The 21,015-nt window shown below is 41.2% G+C and overlaps 1 protein-coding gene across 4 annotated transcripts in view; it reads right to left on the bottom strand.

Annotated features, from left to right (window-relative positions):
- TDRD7 (tudor domain containing 7) overlaps nucleotides 1–19,751 on the bottom strand; it is a 91,719-nt gene extending 71,968 nt beyond the window's left edge. For all 4 annotated transcript variants that reach the window (XM_055427095.2, XM_055427096.2, XM_055427097.2 and 1 more), the window contains exons 1-2: nucleotides 19,605–19,751; nucleotides 3,297–3,509 (exon numbers count right to left, since the gene is read on the bottom strand). In XM_055427095.2, the coding sequence (XP_055283070.2) occupies nucleotides 3,297–3,503 (207 nt within the window). In that variant the 5' untranslated portion in view covers nucleotides 3,504–3,509; nucleotides 19,605–19,751. The remainder of the gene's footprint in view (nucleotides 1–3,296; nucleotides 3,510–19,604) is intronic.
- Nucleotides 19,752–21,015: the final 1,264 nt, after the last annotated feature.

Raw genomic sequence — 21,015 nt, 5'->3', positions numbered from 1 at the left:
ACCCCAGTACTATCAGCTATAAAACAGGGAATAGCTTAGATCTGAGGTTTTCAAACTGTTCAGTGGAGTCATAGGATTCCATGGAGGTGCCTCATGGGTGTGAGGGCAAGACAGGGCAAGCAAAGGCCCTGGAGCCTCTGGCATCTACTTAAAATACAGTAGCTCAGCTTTTTATATTAAAAAAAAAAAAGATAGGATATACAGGATATTTGAAAAAGGATTTGAAAACAATGTAGACTGCTGAGGTTAGATGATCTCTAGAGCCCCATCTAGTGGGGCTTTAATTTTAAGTTGAAATCAAGACAGGAAAGCAATAAGGCTTTACACCACAGCCAAAACATGCTCATAATCTCCAGTATTTCTATTCCTAAAAATATAAGAACACAATTCAAAAGAAGAAAAATTACCTACCCAAATATGTGCATTAGGGGTTATTTTAATAGTCAAAACCTGGAAACATTAAAAATGTCCCAAAAAGAATAAAGAGTTGAGTAATTTATGGCACAGTAACTATATGAAGCACTACTAAATTACTAATTCATTCAGACATTTGATCATTTATACATTCAACATGTATTTATTAAGCACCAAAAGTCAGGGGCAAAAAGCAGATCACTTATCCATAAGAAACTTATGAAGGAAAGAGAGGCAAAGAGACTAAACAGAAAACATTATGTCAAGTGTTATACTGAATGTATACTGAAGGTATAAGAGGCCAAGCAGATAGAAAGGAGGGCTTAAATCTTTCTGAGAGAACCAGGGACACTGAAGAAAGCTTTACTATTAATGTAATATTTGATTGATTTATACCTTCTCCTCATATAAACAGATTAGGCAAACCTTTGCTGTGTGCTGTGCTGTGTTTGGTCGCTTCAGTCATGTCCACCTCTTTGTGACCCCGTGGACTGTAGCCTCCCAAGCTCCTCTGTCCATGGGATTCTCTAGGCAACAATACTAGAGTGGGTTGCCATGCCTTCCTCCAGGGAATCTTCCCAACCCAGGGATCAAATCCAGGTCTCCAGGATTGCAGGTGGATTCTCTACCGTCTGAGCCACCAAGGAAGGCCACTCTCCTAACCCTGGGCCCCTTTTCTCCTCTACCCACCCCCTCACCAGAGGAATAACTATTCTAATTTTTTGTGAGAAATACCCCAGACCTGTCCTACATATTTACTTACATATGAAATATACCCCTTGAGTATACAGTATACTCAAGTATACTGATTTGGGGGGGTGGGCACCTTTATGTCTTGGGTGGTAGTTTGTCCAATCTTTCATACTGTATATTGGGCAGACAACAAGAAGCAAAACTACTTTGTCATAGGGGATACGTAATAAAAAAATTTACTTGCTACCACTCAATTGCCCATGTTATATATAAAACATGATTCCAGAGGAACTAGAAGATTTAAAATTGTAGGATAATCACTATTACTAAAGTAAAGGTGAGAACAGGCTAGGGACAGAAGGGACTAAAGACAGGGAGAACAGTAGGGAAGGCCCTGTAATAACCAATAGTGCTGAATGATCAAGTAGAGGCTTGACTAGGATCAAGACAGTAGGAACAGATAGGGGTCAAGCCAGATGATCACAATTTTAAAGTATCTATTGGATTCAGTAATCAGGAGGTCACTAGTGACCTAGGCCAAACAGCTGTGGCAGGCCTACGATGAGTGGTATGATATTCAGGCAGTTAAGGTCTCTAATACAGTTATTTTGTGTGTACACTGAGACTGAGTAAACTTGAAATTTTTTAACTTAATATGGTTTAAATCCTATTTTTATAACAAAGAATTTGAGGTTAAAACAAAGGACATGAGAATCTAGGCTGTGCTTTGGATGCAATTCTCTATCACTACTAACCTTGGCTTCCCTGATAGCTCAGTTGGTAAAGAATTCACCTGCAATGCAGAAGATCCTGGTTCAATTCCTGGGTTGGGAAGATCTGATGGAGAAGGGATAGACTACCCACTCCAGTATTCTGGCCTGGAGAATTATATGGACTGTATAGTCCATGGGGGTCACAAAGAGTTGGACACAAGTCTTTCACTTCACTTCTTCACTAATCTTGGTTAGTGCTTTTCACTTTGACTTCCATCCTAACATCTGCTGGATCATGGAGAAAGCAAGAGAGTTCCAGAAAAACATCTATTTCTGCTTCATTGACTATGCCAAAGCCTTTGACTGTGTGGATCACAATAAACTGTGGAACATTCTGAAAGAGATGGGAATACCAGACAACCTGACCTGCCTCTTGAGAAACCTGTATGCAGGTCAGGAAGCAACAGTTAGAACTGGACATGGAACAACAGACTGGTTCCAAATAGGAAAAGGAGTACGTCAAGGTTGTATATTGTCACCCTGCTTATTTCACTTATATGCAGAGTACATCATGAGGAACGCTGGGCTGGAAGAAGCACAAGCTGGAATCAAGATTGCCGGGAGAAATATCAATAACCTCAGATATGCAGATGACACCACGCTTATGGCAGAAAGTGAAGAGGAACTAAAAAGCCTCTTGATGAAAGTGAAAGAGGAGAGTGAAAAGGTTGGCTTGAAGCTCAACATTCAGAAAACTAAGATCATGGCATCTGGTCCCATCACTTCATGGGAAACAGTGTCAGACTTTATATTTTTGGGCTCCAAAATCACTGCAGATGCTGATTGCAGCCCTGAAATTAAAAGATGCTTACTCCTTGGAAGGAGAGTTATGACCAACCTAGATGGTATATTAAAAAGCAGAGACATTACTTTGCCAACCAAGGTCCGTCTAGTCAAGGCTATGATTTTTCCAGTGGTCATGTATGGATGTGAGAGTTGGACTGTGAAGAAAGCTGAGCGCCGAAGAAATGATGCTTTTGAACTGTGGTGCTGGAGAAGACTCTTGAGAGTCCCTTGGACTGCAAGGAGATCCAACCAGTACATTCTAAAGGAGATCAGTCCTGGTGTTCATTGGAAGGACTTATGCTAAAGCTGAAACTGCAATACTTTGGCCACCTCATGCAGCGAGTTGACTCACTGGAAAAGACTCTGATGCTGGGAGGGATTGGGGGCGGGAGGAGAAGGGGACAACAGAGAATGAGATGGCTGGATGGCATCACTGACTCGATGGACATGAGTTTGAGTGAACTACGGGAGTTGGTGATGGACAGGGAGGCCTGGCGTGCTGTGATTCATGGGGTCGCAAAGAGTTGGACACGACTGAGCGACTGAACTGAACTGAATTATGAGACTGGAAGTACCAGACAGGCAATTAAGATTTGGCTTGCCTCTTTTGAAACACAGTTACCTTCTTACCTCTCCAGACCTACTAGTCTCTATCCTGACAACTGCTGGCACACTTCTCAGATAGGCTTCTAGCGTAGGATAGCCCAATTGCTTGAAAGGGATCCAGTCTCCAGTTAGGGATCTGTACTCTCCTTGGAGCCGAGGTAATGCTATTCCATTCTTATGAGACTGCAGAACAGCCCGTAGCATTTTTGAAACCAGATCTGCTTCCAGCATCTTCACCTATGAGAACATGGTAAAAGGTTACTATAATGATGCATTAGGCTGTGAATTCAAATATATTTTCAGAGTTTACACTTGTTTGTGTATTTCATAAATTGCTACTGAATACTTTATGTGCTATTACAATACAGGGAAATAACTGCTATGGTAGAGAAAAGCATGGAATACTATGAAAAAACAAGGGAAGTCAGAAAGGCATAAAGACTAGCTTGGGGAAAGGAAGACATCAGGCAATGTTTCCCAGATAAGAGGAGGTCTGATGGAGTTCTAAAGGACAAGGTGCTATCAGCCAGGCAAGGAAGAAAAAGATATGTGGAGGCTGGGGTCAGGGATGGGGAGAGGTATCAGCCCCAAGTAGAGGGAAGAGAAAATTCAAAAGGCACAGAGATGAGAGAGAAGTACATGGTTGGTTCTGAGAACTCTAGGCAGGTGAGTGGTGGGACATGAATGAATAAAGACTCTAAGCTAAGGATTGAAAGATGCAAATGGGAGAAGTGAGAAGAGGCAGACCCAGAAGAAACTACTTACTATAATATGCTAGCATGTTTGCATTTTTGCCAAAATTAACGTGAGACCCTTGGAGGGATTTTAAACAGAAGAATAAAATGATCAACTCTGCATTTTAAGATCGCGCTTTAGTATCGGGGAAAATAAACTAGAAGGAGAAAGATAAATGAGTTGTAAGAATTGAAGATATGGAAGATTTGAAAATAGGGCCTTGGAATACTGATACAAAAAATCAGTATCAGAGCTAATCAGGAAGTGGGATCAACAGGAATTGATTAACTGTTTGAATTACAAGGGAAGCCTCCAAATTTCTAGCTTAGAAGCATGGTGGATAGTAATGGGAAAAGACAAGTTTGTAGGAGAAGAAGGGAGTGAAATCATTTTGGACATATGGAAGTTGGGATGCCTTTAGGGCAGCCATGTAGTTATATTCACTAGGAACTCAGGTTACAAGTCTGAGCTGCTTATAGATTTGTTGGTCTTCAGCATATATATGGTATTAAGTGTTCAAGAGTCAAAATTAAGCTTAAGGATGGACTCCTGTGGAAGGCTGTCATTTAAGGGATGGGCAGAGAAGGAAGTATCCATAAAAAGCCTTAAGAGGGGGCAGTCCCAAAATGGCAGAGGAACAGGATGGGGAGACCACTTTCTCCCCCACAAATTCATCAAAAGATCACTTGAATGCTGAGCAGCTTCCACAAAACAACTTCAGAATGCTGATGGAGGACACCAGGCACCCAGAAAGGCAGCCCATTCTCTTTGAAAGGAGGTAGGACAAAATATAAAAGATAAAGAGAGAGACAAAAGAGTTAGGGACCAAGACCTGTCCTGGGGAGGGAGTCATAAAGGAGAAGAAGTTTCCAAACAGCAGGAAACCAGTGGGTCTGTGGGGAGTTTTGGAATCTCAGAGGGCAACATAACTGGGAGGGGAAAAAAAAAAAACCCCACAGAATACACACCTAACCACAACTCCCAGTGGAGAAGTAGCCCAGATGCTCACGTCTGTGCTAGACAGGGAGACACAGGCTGCACGCTTAGGTAAGGACAGGGCCTAAATGCCCTGAGAACAATCTGAGGGAGCCAACATGAGACAGCAACCCAAACTGTGGGATAGCCAGAGAGAGAGAAAAAAGAGAGAACTTTCCCACGAAAGGCTCTAACCTAACACGCAGCCTGGCCCATTCACAGAACAAAGGATTGAGCCTACACCAAAGGAGAGCTAGCTGACTGTGTACAGTCCCTCCCCTCCACCAGAGGCAGAGAGGCAGGTATGTGACAGCCAGAGCTGGAAGACAAGGGACAATCTCGACAGCAGAGACTGGCATCCTCCGCCGAACTGTGCGCAGGCTCCCAGTTGCTAACCACATCTTCTTGGGATCCTAGACGGTTGACATCTGCCAAGAGGGTCGCAGCCTGAGATCAGCTCCCCAGGGGAGACACACGGCACACCTGAGACAATGCTCCCACGGCTCACCCGGGAAACCGAGAGGCCAGGACCAGGGTGGTGATTAAGACACACAGCCCACCTGGCACAGTGTACTCGCAAAGCACCTGGTCATCTGAGCTGCTCGGACCTGGGAAGGGTACAAAATGCATGCCCAACCGAGTCTGTGCCCTTGTGGAGTACCTGAGAACCTGAACCTGAGCAGCTTACACCTGGGAAGTGCACGAAATGCAGGGCCCACTTTGGACAGTACCCCTGCAGAGCAACCTGGAGCCTGAGCAGTGTAGACCCAGAAAGCACACGCCAGCCTGAGCTGGGGCAAACCCAGTGTGGTCCATACACTGCAAGCACTCCCCACACACGCCACCGATATCTGTTTATAGTGTTCCTCCCTCCCCACAACACAACTGACCAAGAGAGCCTAAATAAGTGACCACCTTCACCCCCCTGTGTCAGGGTGGAAATTAGACACTGAAGAGACCTGCAAGCAGAGGAAGCCAAAATAAACAAAGAAGAGAGAAAAGCTCTGGGAGTGACAGGTGCAACAGATTAAAACCTTTCATTAACACTGACTAGGAGAAGGCAATGGCACCCCACTCCACTGTTCTTACCTGGAGAATCCCAGGGACAGGGGCTGCCGTATATGGGGTCGCAGAGTCGGACACGACTGAAGCGACTTAGCAGCAGCAGCAGGAGAAGGCAATGGCAAGCCACTCCAGTACTCTTGCCTGGAAAATCCCATGGACGGAGGAGCCTGGTAGGCTGCAGTCCATGGGGTTGCTAACAGTCGGACACAACTGAGCAACTTCAGTTTCACTTTTCACTTTCATGCGTTGGAGAAGGAAATGGCAACCCACTCCAGTATTCTTGCCTGAAGAATCCCAGGGACGGAGGAGCCTGGTGGGCTGCTGTCTATGTGGTCGCACAGAGTCGGACACAATTGACGCGACTTAGCAGCAGCAGCAGCAAGCATTGGAAGAGGCCTATAGATTTTGAGAAGAAGTACAAGCTGGAACAAGGAACTATCTGAAACTGAACTGACCCTACACTGTCCACAACAGCTCCACAGAAATTCCTAGATATATTTTTACTATTATCATTTTTTAATATTTTTAAGTTCTTTATTACTCCTTTTATTTTCATTTTTATAACCTACTATTACCTTGCAAAAAAAGACCCTATTTTTAAAGCAAATTTCATATATTTTTTATAATTTTTGTGATTTTGTTTTGTATTTCTAATATTGTATTTTTGAGAGTCTAACCTGTACTCTAGATTTTTAAACCTTGCTTTTTTTTTATTTGTTATCAATTTTGTACCTTTAAGAATCTAATTTTCAGTGTCTACTTTCACTTAGGGGTGTGATTACTGGCTTGATTGCTCTCTCCCCTTTTGACTCTCCGTTTTCTCCCCCAGGTCACCGCTATCTCCTCCCTCTGCCTTCTCTTCTCTGCTTAATTTTGTGAATCTCTCTGGGTGTTCCAGGCTGTGGAGAACACTTAGGAAACTGATTACTGGCTAGACTGGTCTCTCCCCTTTTGACTCTCCTTCTTCTCCTCCTGGTTACGCTATCTCCCTCCTCACTCTTCTCTTCTCCATGTAGCTCTGTGAAACTCTCTGGGTGTCCCTCACTGTGGAGAATTTTTTCACCATTAACCCAGATGTTTTATCACCTGTGCTGTATGGATGGAGAAGTCTTGAGGTTCCTGTAAGAATAAGACTGAAAGCCAGAGGCAGGAGGTTTAAATCCAAAACTTGAGAACACCAGAGAACTTTTCATTCCAGAGAACATTAATAGACAAAAGCTCATCCAAAAGCCTTCCTACCTACACTGAAACCAAGCTCCACCCAAGAGCCAACAAGTTCCAAAGCAAGACATACCACGCTAATTCTCCAGCATTGCAGGAACACAAGCCTGAGCATTAAAATACAGGCTTCCCAAAGCCATGCCAAACCCACAGACACCCAAAAACTCATTACTGGACACATCATTGCACTTAAGAGAGAAGAGATCCAGCTCCATCCACCAGAACACAGACGCAAGCTCCCCTAACCAGGAAACCTTGACAAGCCACTAGTCCAACCCCATCCACAGGGAGAAAGCTCCATAATAAAGAGGAACCACAAAGTTCCAGCCTACAGAAAGGCCACTCCAAACACAGCAATCTAAACAAAACGAAAAGGCAGAGAAATGTTCAGCAGGTAAGGGAGTATGATAAATGCCCACCAAACCAAACAAAAGAGGAAGAGATAGGGAGTCTACCTGACAAATAATTCAGAATAATGATAGTAAAGATGATCCAAAATCTTGAGAAGAAAATGGAGTTACAGATAAATAGACTAGAGACAAGGATTGAGAAGACGCAAGAAATGTTTAACAAGGACCTAGAAGAAATAAAAAAGTCAGTCAATAATGAATAATGCAATAACTGAGATCAAAAGTACTCTGGAGGGAACCAACAGGTGAATAACTGAGGCAGAAGATAGGATAAGTGAGATGGAAGACAGAATGGTGGAAATGAATGAAGCAGAGAGGAAAAAAGAAAAAGGAATTAAAAGAAATGAAGACAACCTCAGAGAACTCTGGGACAATGTTAAATGCCCTAACATTCGAATCATAGGAGTCCCAGAAGAAGAAGACAAAAAGAAAGGGCATGAGAAAATACTTGAGATAATAGTTGAAAACTTCCCTAAAATGGGGAAGGAAATAGCCACCCAAGTCCAAGAAACCCAGAGAGTCCCAAATAGGATAAACCCAAGGCGAAATACCCCAAGACACATATTAATCAAATTAATGAAGGTCAAACACAAAAAGCAAATATTAAAAGCAGCAAGGGAAAAGCAACAAATAACACACAAGGGGATCTCCATAAGGATAACAGCTGATCTTTGAATAGAAACTCTTCAGGCCAGAAAGGAATGGCAGGACATACTTAAAGTGATGAAAGAGAAAAACCTACAGCCCAGATTACTGTACCCAGCAAGGATCTCATTCAAATATGAAGGAAAAATCAAAAGCTTTACAGATAAGCAAAAGTTGAGAGAATTCAGCACCACCAAACCAGCTCTTCAACAAATGCTGAAGGATCTTCTCTAGACAGGAAACACAGAAAAGATTTATAAACTTGAACCCAAAACAACAAAGTAAATGGCAACAGGATCATACTTATCAATAATTACCTAAATGTAAATGGGTTGAATGCCCCAACCAGAAGACAAAGGCTGTCTGAATGGATACAAAAACAAGACCCCTATATATGCTGTCTACAAGAGACCCAACTCAAACCAAGAGACACATACAGACTGAAACTGAAGGGCTGGAAAAAGATATTTCTTGCAAATGGGAACCAAAAGAAAGCAGGAGTAGCAATACTCATATCAGATAAAATAAACATTGAAATAAAGGCTGTGAAAAGAGACAAAGAAGGACATAACATAATGATCAAAGGATCAATCCAAGAAGATATAACAATTATAAATACACATGCAGCCAACATAGGAGCAGCACAACATGTAAGGCAAATGCTAACAAGTATGAAAGAGGAAATTAACAGTAACACAATAATAGTGGGAGACTTTAATACCCTACTCACACCTATGGATAGATCAACCAAACAGAAAATTAGCAAGGAAACACAAACTTTAAATGATACAATGAACCAGTTAGACCTAATTGATATCTACAGGACATTTTACCCCAAAACAATGAATTTCACCTTTTTCTCAAGTGCACACGGACCATTCTCCAGGACAGATCACATCCTGGGCCATAACTCTAGCCTTGGTAAATTCAAAACAATTAAAATCATTTCAAGCATCTTTTCTGATCACAATGTGGTAAGATTAGATATCAACTACAGGAAAAAAAAACTATTAAAATACAAGCATATGGAGGCTAAACAACACACTTCTGAATAACCAACAAATCACAGAATAAATAAAAAAAGAAATCAAAATATGCAAAGAAACAAATGAAAATGAAAACAAAACAATCCAAAACCTATGGGATTCAGTAAAAGCAGTGCTAAGGGGAAGGTTCACAGCAATATAAGCTTACCTCAAGAACAAGAAAAAAATCAAAAAAATAACCTAACTTTATACATAAAGCAACTAGAAAAAAAAGAAATGAAGAACCCCAGGGTTAGTAGAAGGAAAGAAATCATAAAAATTAGGGCAGAAATAAATGAAAAAGAAACAAAGGAGACTATAGCAAAAATCAACAAAACTAAAAGCTGGTTCTTTGAGAAGATAAATAAAACAGACAAACTATTAGCCAGACTCATCAAGCAACAAAAGAAGAAGGATCAAATCAACAAAAATTTGAAATGAAAATGGAGAAATCACAACAGACAACAAAGAAATACAAAGGATCATAAGAGACTACTATCAGCAACTATATGACAATAAAATGGACAAATTGGAAGAAACAGACAAATTGTTAGAAAAGTATAATCTTCCAAAACTGAACCAGGAATAGAAAATCTTAACAGACCCATCACAAGCACAGAAATCAAAACTGTAATAAAAAATATTCAAACAAACAAAAGGCCAGAACCAGATGGCTTCAGAGGTGAATTCCACCAAAAATTTATAGACGAGCTAACACATATCCTACTCAAACTCTTCCAGAAAATTTCAGAGGAAGGTAAACTGTCAAACTCATTCTATGAGGCCACCGTCACCTTAATACCAAAAGCAGACAAAGATGCCACAAAAAAAGAAAACTACAGGCCAATATCACTGATGAACACAGATGCAAAAATCCTCAACAAAATTCTAGCAAACAGAATCCAACAACATTTTAAAAAGATTACACATCATAACCAAGTGGGCTTTATCCCAGGGATGCAAGGATTCTTCAATATTCCAAGTCAATCAATGTGATACACCACATTAACAAATTGAAAGATAAAAACCATATGATTATCTAAATAGATGCAAAGAAAGCCTTTGACAAAATTCAATATCCAATTATGATTTAAAAAAACCCTCCAGAAAGCAGGCAGAGAAGGAACATACATCAACATAATAAAAGCCATATATGATAAACCCACAGCAAACATTATCCTCAATGGTGAAAAATTGAAAGCATTTCCACTAAAGCCAGGAACAAGACAAGTGTGCCCACTCTCACCACTACTATTTAACATAGTTTGAATAGTAGTTTGGAAGTTTTGGCCACAGCAATCAGAGCAGAAAAAGAAATAAAAGGAATCCAGATTGGAAAAGAAGAAGTAAAACTCTCACTGTTTGCAGATGACAAAATCCTCTACATAGAAAACCCTAAAGACTCCACCAGAAAATTACTAGAGATAATCAAAGAATATAGTAAAGTTGCAGGATATAAAATTAACACACAGAAATCCCTTGCATTCCTATACATTAACCATGAGAAAACAGAAAGAGAAATTAAGGAAACAATTGCATTCACCATTGTGACGAAAAGAATAAAATACTTAGGCATATATCTACCTAAAGAAACAAAGGACCTATATATATAGAAAACTATAAAACACTGATGAAAGAAATAAAAAGTGACACAAATAGATGGAGAAATATACCATGTTCATGGATCAGAATAATCAATATAGTGAAAATGAGTATACTACCCAAAGCAATTTACAGATTCAATGCAATTCCTGCCAAGCTACCCATGGTGTTTTTCAGAGAACTAGAACAAATAATTTCAAAATTTGTATGGAAATACAAAAAACCTCAAATAGTCAAAGCAATCTTGAGAAAGAAGGATGGAACTGGAGGAATCAACCTGCCTGATTTCAGACTATACTACAAAGCTACAATCATCAAGACAGTATGGTACTGACACAAAGACAGAAATATAGATCAGTGGAACAAAATAGAAAGCCCAGAGATAAATCCACACACCTATGGAACCTTATCTTTGACAAAGGAAGCAAGAATATACAATGGAGAAAAGGCAATCTCTTTAACAAGTGGTGCTGGGAAAACTGGTCAACCACCCGTAAAAGAATGAAACTAGAATACTTTCTAACACCGTACACAAAAATAAACTCAAAATAGATTAAAGATCTAAATGTAAGATCAGAAACTACAACCAGAGGAAAACATAGGCAAAACACTCTCTGACATAAATCACAGTAGGATCCTCTATGACCCAACTCCCAACATAATGGCAATAAAAGCAAAAATAAACAAATGGGACCTAATTAAACTTAAAAGTTTTTGTGCAACGAAGGAAACTATAAGCAAGGTGAAAAGACAGCCTTCAGAATTGGAGAAAATAATAGCAAACGAAGCAACTGACAAAGAATTAATCTCAAAAATATACAAGCAGTTCATGCAGCTCAATACCAGAAAAATAAATGACCCAATCAAAAAATGGACCAAAGAACTAAACAGACATTTCTCCAAAGAAAATATACAGATGGCTAATAAACACATGAAAAGATGCTCAACATTATTCATTATCAGAGAAATTCAAATCAAAACCACAATGAGGTACCATCTCATGCTGGTCAGAATGGCTGCTATCAAAAAATTTACAAACAATAAATGCTGGAGAGGGTGCGGAGAAAAGGGGACCCTCTTACACTGTTGGTGGGAATGCAAACTAGCACAGCCACTATGGAGAACAGTGTGAAAATTCCTTTAAAAACTGGAAATACAACTGCCATATGACCCAGCAATCCCACTGCTGGGCATACACACCAAGGAAACCAAAATTTAAAGAGATATGTGCACCCCAATGTTCATCGCAGCACTGTTTACAATAGCTAGGACATGGAAGCAACCTAGATGTCCATCAGTGGACGAATGGATAAGAAAGCTGTGGTACATATACACAATGGAATATTACTCAGCTATTAAAAAGAACACATTTGAATCAGTTCTAATGAGGTGGATGAAACTGGAGCCTATTATACAGAGTGAAGTAAGTCAGAAAGAAAAACACCAACACAGTATATTAACACATATATATGGAATTTAGAAAGATGGTAACGATGACCCTATATGCCAGATAGCAAAAGAGACATAGATATAAGGAACAGACTTTTGGACTCTGTGGGAGAAGGCAAGGGTGGGATGATTTGAGAGAATAGCAGTGAAACATATATATTACCATATGTGAAATAGATCACCAATCCAAGTTCGATGCATGAAACAGGGCATTCAAAGCCAGTGCACTGGGACAAACCTGAGGGATGGGATGGGGAGGGAGGTGGGAGGGGGGACACATGTACATCCATGGCTGATTCATGTCAGTGTATGGCAAAAACCAGTATAATATTGTAAAATAATGAGCCTCCAATTAAAATAAATTAATTAATTAAAAAAATTATAAGGCCATGAGAAAAAAGAGAACAAATTATACCAAAAGAAAGTAGACAGAAGGAATTAATAAAGATGAGAGCAAAATCAACACTGACACATCAATAATGAAATAGAAAAAAGAGTAAAAAAAAAAAGTCATGAAGCCAAAACTAGCTTTTGAAAATATCAATAAAGCTGGTAAACTTCCAGGTAGATTAATCAAGGGGAAAAAAAAGAGAAGACACAAATTACAAATAATATGATCAAAGAGGGGGCCATAAATGCAGACTAAAAAAATAGACATTAAAAAGTTGTTCATATCATGAACAACTTATGCCAATAAATCTGGTAACTAAGATGAAACAGATGAATTTCACTAAAAACATAATTTCCAAAGTTTACTCAAGAAGAAACAGACAATCCTTATGTCTATTAGAGAATTTTAAATATGTAGTTAGAACCCTTCACACAAGGAAAACTCAAATCCAGACTGCTTTACTGGCAAATTCTAACAAACACTTCAGAAGGAATTAATACCACTTCTATACAGATTCTTCCAAAAATGGAACACTTCTGAATTCATTTTATGAGGCCAACATTATACTGATACCAAAACCAAGGACATTATAAGAAAAGGCACAGACAGATCAATATCCCTCAGGAACAAAAGTGCAAAAAATCATAACAAAATATTAATAAATCAAATACAAAAATATATAAGAGAAATAAGACATCATGATTAACTATGGTTTTACTCTAGGAATGCAAGATTGGTTCGACATTTATAAGTCAATCAATGTAACTGACTATATCAACAGACTAAAGGCAAAAGGAGAAGGCAGAGGAAGAGGTGGTTAGAGAGAATCACCAACTCAAATGACGTGAATTTCAGAAAGCTCCAGGAGATAGTGGAGGATACAGGAGCCTGGCATTCTGCAGCCCATGAGGTCTTAAAAAGTCGGACACCAGTTAGTGACTGGACAACAACAACAAAGGGGAAAAATCACAATATCAATAGATGAATAAAAGACTTTTGATAAAGTTCAAAATCATTTATGTAAATAACTCTCAGAAAATAAGAACAGACAGGAACCTCCTTAACCTGATAAAGAATACCTGTGAAAAACCTTCAGCTAACTTCATACATATGCAGAGTACATCATGAGAAACGGTGGGCTGGAAGAAGCACAAGCTGGAATCAAGATTGCCGGGAGCAATATCAATAACCTCAGATATGCAGATGACACCACCCTTATGGCAGAAAGTGAAGAGGAACTCAAAAGCCTCTTGAAGATAATGAAAGAGGAGAGTGAAAAAGTTGGCTTAAAGCTCAACATTCAGAAAACTAAGATCATGGCATCTGGTACTATCACTTCATGGGAAATAGATGGGAAAACAGTGGAAACAGTGTCAGACTTTATTTTTTTGGGGTCCAAAATCACTGCAGATGGTGATTGCAGCCATGAAATTAAAAGACGCTTACTCCTTGGAAGGAAAGTTATGACCAACCTAGACAGCATATTAAAAAATAGAGACATTACTTTGTCAACAAAGGTCCATCTAATCAAGGCTATGGTTTTTCCAGTGGTCATGTATGGATGTGAGAGTTGGACTGTGAAGAAAGCTGAACACCAAAGAATTGATGCTTTTGAACTGTGGTGTTGGAGAAGACTCTTGAGAGTCCCTTGGACTGCAAGGAGGTCCAACCAGTCCATCCTAAAGGAGATCAGTCCTGGGTGTTCATTGGAAGGACTGATGCTAAAGCTGAAACTCCAATACTTTGGCCACCTCATGCTAAGAGTTGATTCACTGGAAAAGACCCTGATGCTGGGAGGGACTGGGGGCAGGAGGAGAAGGGGACAACAGAGGATGAGATGGCTGGAATGGCATCACCGACTCGATGGACGTGAGTTTGAGAAAACTCCGGGAGTTGGTGATGGACAGGGAGGCCTGGCGTGGTGCCATTCATGGGGTCGCAAAGAGTCAGACATGACTGAGCAACTGAACTGAACTGAACTGATATTGCTGTAGAACGCTCTAAATTTTGTTAATTCCTTGGTTATCATGGCATTTTCTCAGCTTTCCTGAAGATGGCAGTTATTCTCTAGAACTTTTATAAAAAGTATACACAGAAGAGTACTTTCCTCTAACTATAAAAATCAAGTTTATTATCTTGGATGTCATCCATTAGAAGTGTAGAAGAAAGCTTACCATGGGAATTTCAACTCAGTGCAGATCCTCAATAGCAATCCCTCCAAAGTGGTTCCCAGACTGCTTAAAATGCCATTTTGTTCTTTCAATCTTCCTCCTTATTTCTACTCTCTAAAAGTGTTGCAATAAATATAATTTAGAGTTTAAGAGAATTCAATTTATTTTGAGAATGTTATGCAAGCCCTGATGATGGTAAGTTAGGCTAGGCTGGGAGAAATAAGGTTGGTCATCTTTTAAAATTCAGGTTAGCATTCTTAAGGGTTTCTCTGGATAATAAAGGGGCTGCTTGAGCTGAGTAAGAATCCCCTGCTTAAGCAGAGTAAAGTGGAGGTGAATCTGGGAATTATTTAATCAGAATACTTTAATCTCAAAAACTGACCAAGGTCAGCTAGCAAAGACCTCAGTCAAGGAGGAAGAAACCAGCCACAATGATCACAACAGACTGCACTTGACTTTCATGGCCTTCCTCTCACCCTTTCTCCTCCTTTCCTTGCCTCTCTTTCTGAATGATAAGTGTCAAAAATAGAGTTATATGTGCTTAGCACAATACTTGGCATTCGGAGGTTATATTTTCCTAGAAGTCTGGTATGGATGGGAAACTACTTATATGGCTAAGAGTGCAAAGATACAGGCATTGGCATACTGGAGACATTTTTAGTACAGCATCAAATCTGAAACACTATAACTTTCCCAGTTTTTCTTACTTGCCTCATTAACATACTTGACCATGCAAGCTTAGTAAAACCACCAGATCTCCTCGAAGATTTCTCACCTAACTCGTACACAAAAGTCACTTGACTGCTATGACAATACAATGTCCCTGGACCATTGTATGGCAGCACAGGATGGTGGCCTGACCTCAGAGTGGGGAGCTGAGAGAAGCATGGAATGCTTGTGGGGACCTTCTCACCATCTCCAAACTGCTTAGTTTAAAAATGAGGAAACTGAGGTACAAGGTGATTATTCCAGGACTCACATATTTTTTATGGCCAGAACCACAACAAGAATCCAGGTCTGGCTCCCAAACTTAGGGCTTGCTTTCAGATAGCTGCTCCAAATGTACAGCATTGGCTTCTGAAAGTAAATTTGACTTGGAGAACATGGAGAGCAACCCTGAGGCATATTTAGGGACTAGGTGCTAAAGTGGCATGAAATGGGGATCTGCCACATTCTGATTTAAGGGTGTAGCACTCAAATCCAAAACACTTTTCAACTGCTGTAAAAATTCAGTCCTTTTACACTATTCCTTTCTATTTTGCTACACAATTAATCATGAGTACCCTGAAATGCTAACAATGTGCACCAAGTGGGGCAGGGAGTAGGCGAAAGTAATGACAAACTTTTGGAAAGCAAGGTTTAAACAATGTAAACAGCCTAAAATAACTTTGACTTTCAGTATTATATTTTGTAAATTCACAGTTTTTCTAATACACCTGAAAATGGTCCCTGGAGGTTTTGGTGTCCTCTGGATACCTGCCTTTACCATTAGCTGACCCTCCCTGGCTCAGTCATTTCACATCTGATCTGCTTTCCGTAGCTTCGGTTTCCTCACTCCTGCTGCCCAAAGACCTTTGGCCAAGATGGTCATGCTCCCTCCCATCTATGCTTTCTCCTCTCAGTTCCTCTTTTCTCAACTATTTCCAACTATACAGTTTGATTCATTTTCCTTGTTGCATTTTTGTGTGTCATAAATTTGAGTAGAAGAGCGGCACTCAACCCTTAAATAAATCTTAAGAATTATTAGGGTAAATTGAAATCACCAAACAATCTCTCTTATCTTCTTTAGTCAGCTACTCAATTTTTAGTGTCTCCTTAGGGCACATCCTTCTGGTAAATGGCTGCCCTTCTCCATGAAGATACTACTTTAGCAATGAGTCAGGCCCCTAAAATCCAGAATGTGTGTGCTGAAAAGACTTTAGGCATCATCTAGTCTATCCCAAACCCCTCATTATGCATCAATAAACTGAGCCTAAAAGAAGGAAGGTTTTTGTCTAAGACCTTTTGGAGGCAATTTCTCATCCGGCAACAGTTTATATGTTATCTTTTATTTCCAATTATAGTCTACTTGTTACCACCTGAGTTACGACTTTACCAACTTTTTTTTTTTTTTAAAGATAGTAATTAATGCCCTCAGGTGGTGATATACTTCCTTCAGAGAGCAGTTTTGTTTTTTATTACTGTAATTTCAACCTTCAAATTATACATGCATTACTAATTACATAGTGTGAATAAATAACAGCTCTCCATAAATCTACATACTGCAGAAAAAGCTCTGAGATCATAAGTGGCTTAGTTAGGAGTTTGGGCCTTAATCCCAGTTCTGCTTCTAATTAGCTATGACCCTTTGAGGAAGTCACTTCAGGTCGTTTTTTCATATGGACCCTAAGGAGGATGGGCAAAATCCGTGGTTCTCAACCTTCCCTGGAGTCCTTCAAGTGCTGAAATAGGGTCCAAAGATCTAATGAAAATGGGTTTGCTTCCTCTGGACAAAGCTGCAGAGCTAAAATACTGAGTTTGCTTTGGGGTCACACTGAGTATTTTGTGCCAATCAGAAGCTCTAACTGCCATATATCCTAACACACACCTTTAACTAAAAATGACAATTACTTTTAAACAGTTTATTTGAAAGACAAAATTTTTTAAAGATTGGCCCAATGAGGAAAGAGTGAAAAGAACAAAGTTTTTCAAAGCACAAAGGTGGGAATAGAAGGAGGAGAAAGTCAGTTTTGCATAAAGAAAGAAAAATCAGTTCATATAAATATGAAATTAGGTTTCACTCCAAGCACCGAGGAACTGTCCTTTCTGTATTTATGTGCTGACCCTGAAAGTGTCCAGAAGCACAGCGCTCACTCTACATCAAATTTAGACCTTACAAATAGCAACTGATCCAATAGAGAGTAGGCACTTAAGAGTTAAAATCCTTATAAACTGTTTTTTTCTTACATTCATATTAAGTCTTCAACTAGATTACACTGCACAGAGAATTTAGAGAGAATTTAAAGAGAGGTCCTTCAAGGAGTTTAAATCACTTGGTACAAAATACAGTAGTTCATTCAGCCATGTTCAACCGATACACTTAAAAGGGCATTAGCAGGGATTACATTTCATTTCCAATCTACAGGGACTGAAATTCGAAGGCACCATCAACTGCTGCTTCAGAGTCTCACTGTGTTGAACTAGCAGAGAGGCTGTAGGCCGGCAAAGGGCCCTGCACAAAAGATGTGGGTTCTAATCCAACTGGCCCCAGAGCAATTTCCTTCCCCCAGCTGGTACTGTGCATGTAACTGATGCTCCATGAAGGTTAGTTGAGTGGAACTGCAAAAATCTCTACTATGGGCCATTTTATATTATATAGAGAACTTAAAAATGTGTCCCTGCATGCAAGAAAACTGAAATCCAATTATGTAAAAACAGCAAGTTTGGTGGAAGGAAAGGAGTTAATACTTCTTGGCTGTTATTCTGAGCCAAATGAATTACAGTAGTTATCTAAGGAAAGCCTTGCAGGGTAAGTTAAACATTTCCAATTGACAAAGAGCAAATCGGGCTCAAAGCAGGCATGCGATTTGTTCAAGAGCACACAATTAGTATGTGAAGAAACCCAGATTCCAACGTGAATCTGCAAAGTCCATGCTATTTGCAGTATGCAACATCTCCACATCAAAGCAGCCAGGAGTTGGTCTAAGTTTCACTTCTGTCATTAAGTTGTTGAATATCACTTAGGCAGGGCACTTTTCTGCAGTCTTTCCACCTGCACGAAAGGGGTGGCGGGTAGGGAGGGAGGGATGACCCAGGTCAGTGGTGTTTTTGTTTCTGTTTTGTACGGTGGCTTTCAGAACTGGGCCAAGACCGTTTCAAATAAAGGTATTTCCCTTTCTGGTTCTTCGAAATTGTTTGGGAGGGAGTGGTGTCTTTGGTTATGGATGGCAATGTACCTATCCCCTCAAGGAAATGGGAGCAGAAGAGTTGTGTGGGCTTCAAGCTTCCTCCCATTAAATGAAGGCTGAGAATCTGATCCTGTTGGGGGATTTGGTGAAAGTTAAGAGATACTCACTCATGGATTCATATTTCCCTAACTTGAAGCTCTGTAACCACCCAGGGTTCAGGGTGCTCACGGTTTAAGAGAAACGGATAGTGTTTGTGTCCTGCATTGCTTAAGCGGCCTGCAGGGGCTAGTCCGTAAAGAGAGGAACTTAAAGAGGACGGTGTAAAATACGCGAGCTCAAACAGCCCGGGGGCTCGGATATCCCTTGCTCCGGGCGGGCAGCTGAGGCCGGTCGCGCCGGTGCCGGGAACCACTTCCTGGTCAGCACCACCCGCCCCTTGTCCACACCCACCGCGGGTATTTCCCTGTCTGCACTGAGCTTCCCAAGCGGCAGAGGTCCGTCAGTCTCCGGGGTGAACGCCCAGACGGTCCCGTCAGAGATTTAAAACACAACGCTCTGGAACTCCAACTCCCCTGGCGCCCAGCCTGAAGTGGGGGCCGGGGCATCCTCTGCGGCTCCAGGGAAGAGGCCCCAGCCCGTTGGAGTCCCGTTCGGGCCACTGTCCCGCTAGGGACACAGGTGTGCCGCGCCCCCCCAAACCTCGTCAGACCTCGCCTGGCACCTGTCGTTCCCGCAGCCGGCAGGACCTGCGCTCACCTCGTCCTGAGGGCCCGCGGCCCGTCCCAGCGCCTCTGGGCCCGGCTCCCGCCGCCCTCCTCTTCACTGCCTCCGCCGCGGCAGCCGCCCACTTTCGGTTTCCCCGCACCGCCTGAGGCGCCGCCGCGGCTTGGGAAATCACCTCAAGACCCCGCCCCGCCCCGCCCTGCTCGGCCCCGCCCCGCCCCGCTCCGCCCCGCCCCGAGTGCCGCCGGCCTCGGCTCTGCGCACGCGCGGGCGCCCTGGCCGCGTCAGCCCACGCCGGCGTCCGCGCGTGGGAAGGGAAACCGACGCCGTCTAGCGGTTTCTGCGCGTGCCCACGCACGGGCTGACGGAGAAAGGAGACGGTGGGGGCGCTTCCTCGTGGGCCACGCAAGGACTGACTGCCCGGGAGGGCCTTGGACCCAGCCAATCTTATTAGCATTTACGCGCTCCGGCTATTGCATTCACTCGTCATAAGTTTCATTCAAGTCTTGCTCATTCTTTTCTTCAATTCTCGAGCAGTTACATTTTATTCTCCTAGACACCCACCTGGCCCATTCATTTCTTTTAGGTCTTTTCTCAGGCGTCATCCTGGGAGAAGGGTGGCCACACTCTCAAAATTGTCAGTCTCCTTCTCTGACAGCCCCGGTGACCCTTCTCAGCTTTTTCCCTCCTTGGCACTGTGTAGCACACTAATATGTTTTACTTATCTGTTTACTCTCCTCTTCAAATTAAAACTCTGTGAGGTCTGGGATCTTCGTTTTGTTCCCTAATCCCTGGCACACAATAGGCTGATTTAAACATTTGCCAAATTCATTCATTCATTATAAAATTATTGAACACCTACTATTTATTCACTTGTTTCTTCTATATATTAATTCTTCCAACGATTATTGGGCATATTGGTTTGTGTCCCTTAAACCAACATTTCACATTTCTCTGCGTTCATTCTATATGCATTTACAAAGGGCCTGCTCTTTATTCTATTTTTCACAGCTTTATTGAGGAATAATTGACATAAACTGCACTTGTTTAAAAATATATGATATGTTTTGATATATGTATACAGCTGTGAAACTATCACTCCATAAAAATAATGAACATATCCACGATCCCAAAAGAGTTTCCCCATGTACTTTTATAATTGTCAACCTATGTGCTTCACTGTCCTTTGCCCTCCCAACTGCCGGTTTGCTTTCTCTTGCTATAGATTAGTTTGCTTTTTCTAGAATTTTATTTGAATGGAATCATACATTGTGGAAGGGGGTGTCTTTTTCATGGGGTGGTGTGGGGCAGTATCCAGCTTCTTTCACTCAGCATAAGCATGTTAAGATTCATCCATGTTGTTTTGTGCACAAATAGTTCATGTCTTTTTATTGCTGAGTAGTATTCCCTTGTATGGATCTACTAAACATAACATAGTGTTAGT

Source organism: Moschus berezovskii, chromosome 7 (genome assembly GCF_049115385.1).
Source record: "Moschus berezovskii isolate FMDL1 chromosome 7, NW_MosBer_1.0, whole genome shotgun sequence".
In the NCBI taxonomy this organism is placed as follows: Eukaryota; Metazoa; Chordata; class Mammalia; order Artiodactyla; family Moschidae; genus Moschus; species Moschus berezovskii.
This window is presented reverse-complemented; position numbering and strand designations above follow the sequence as displayed.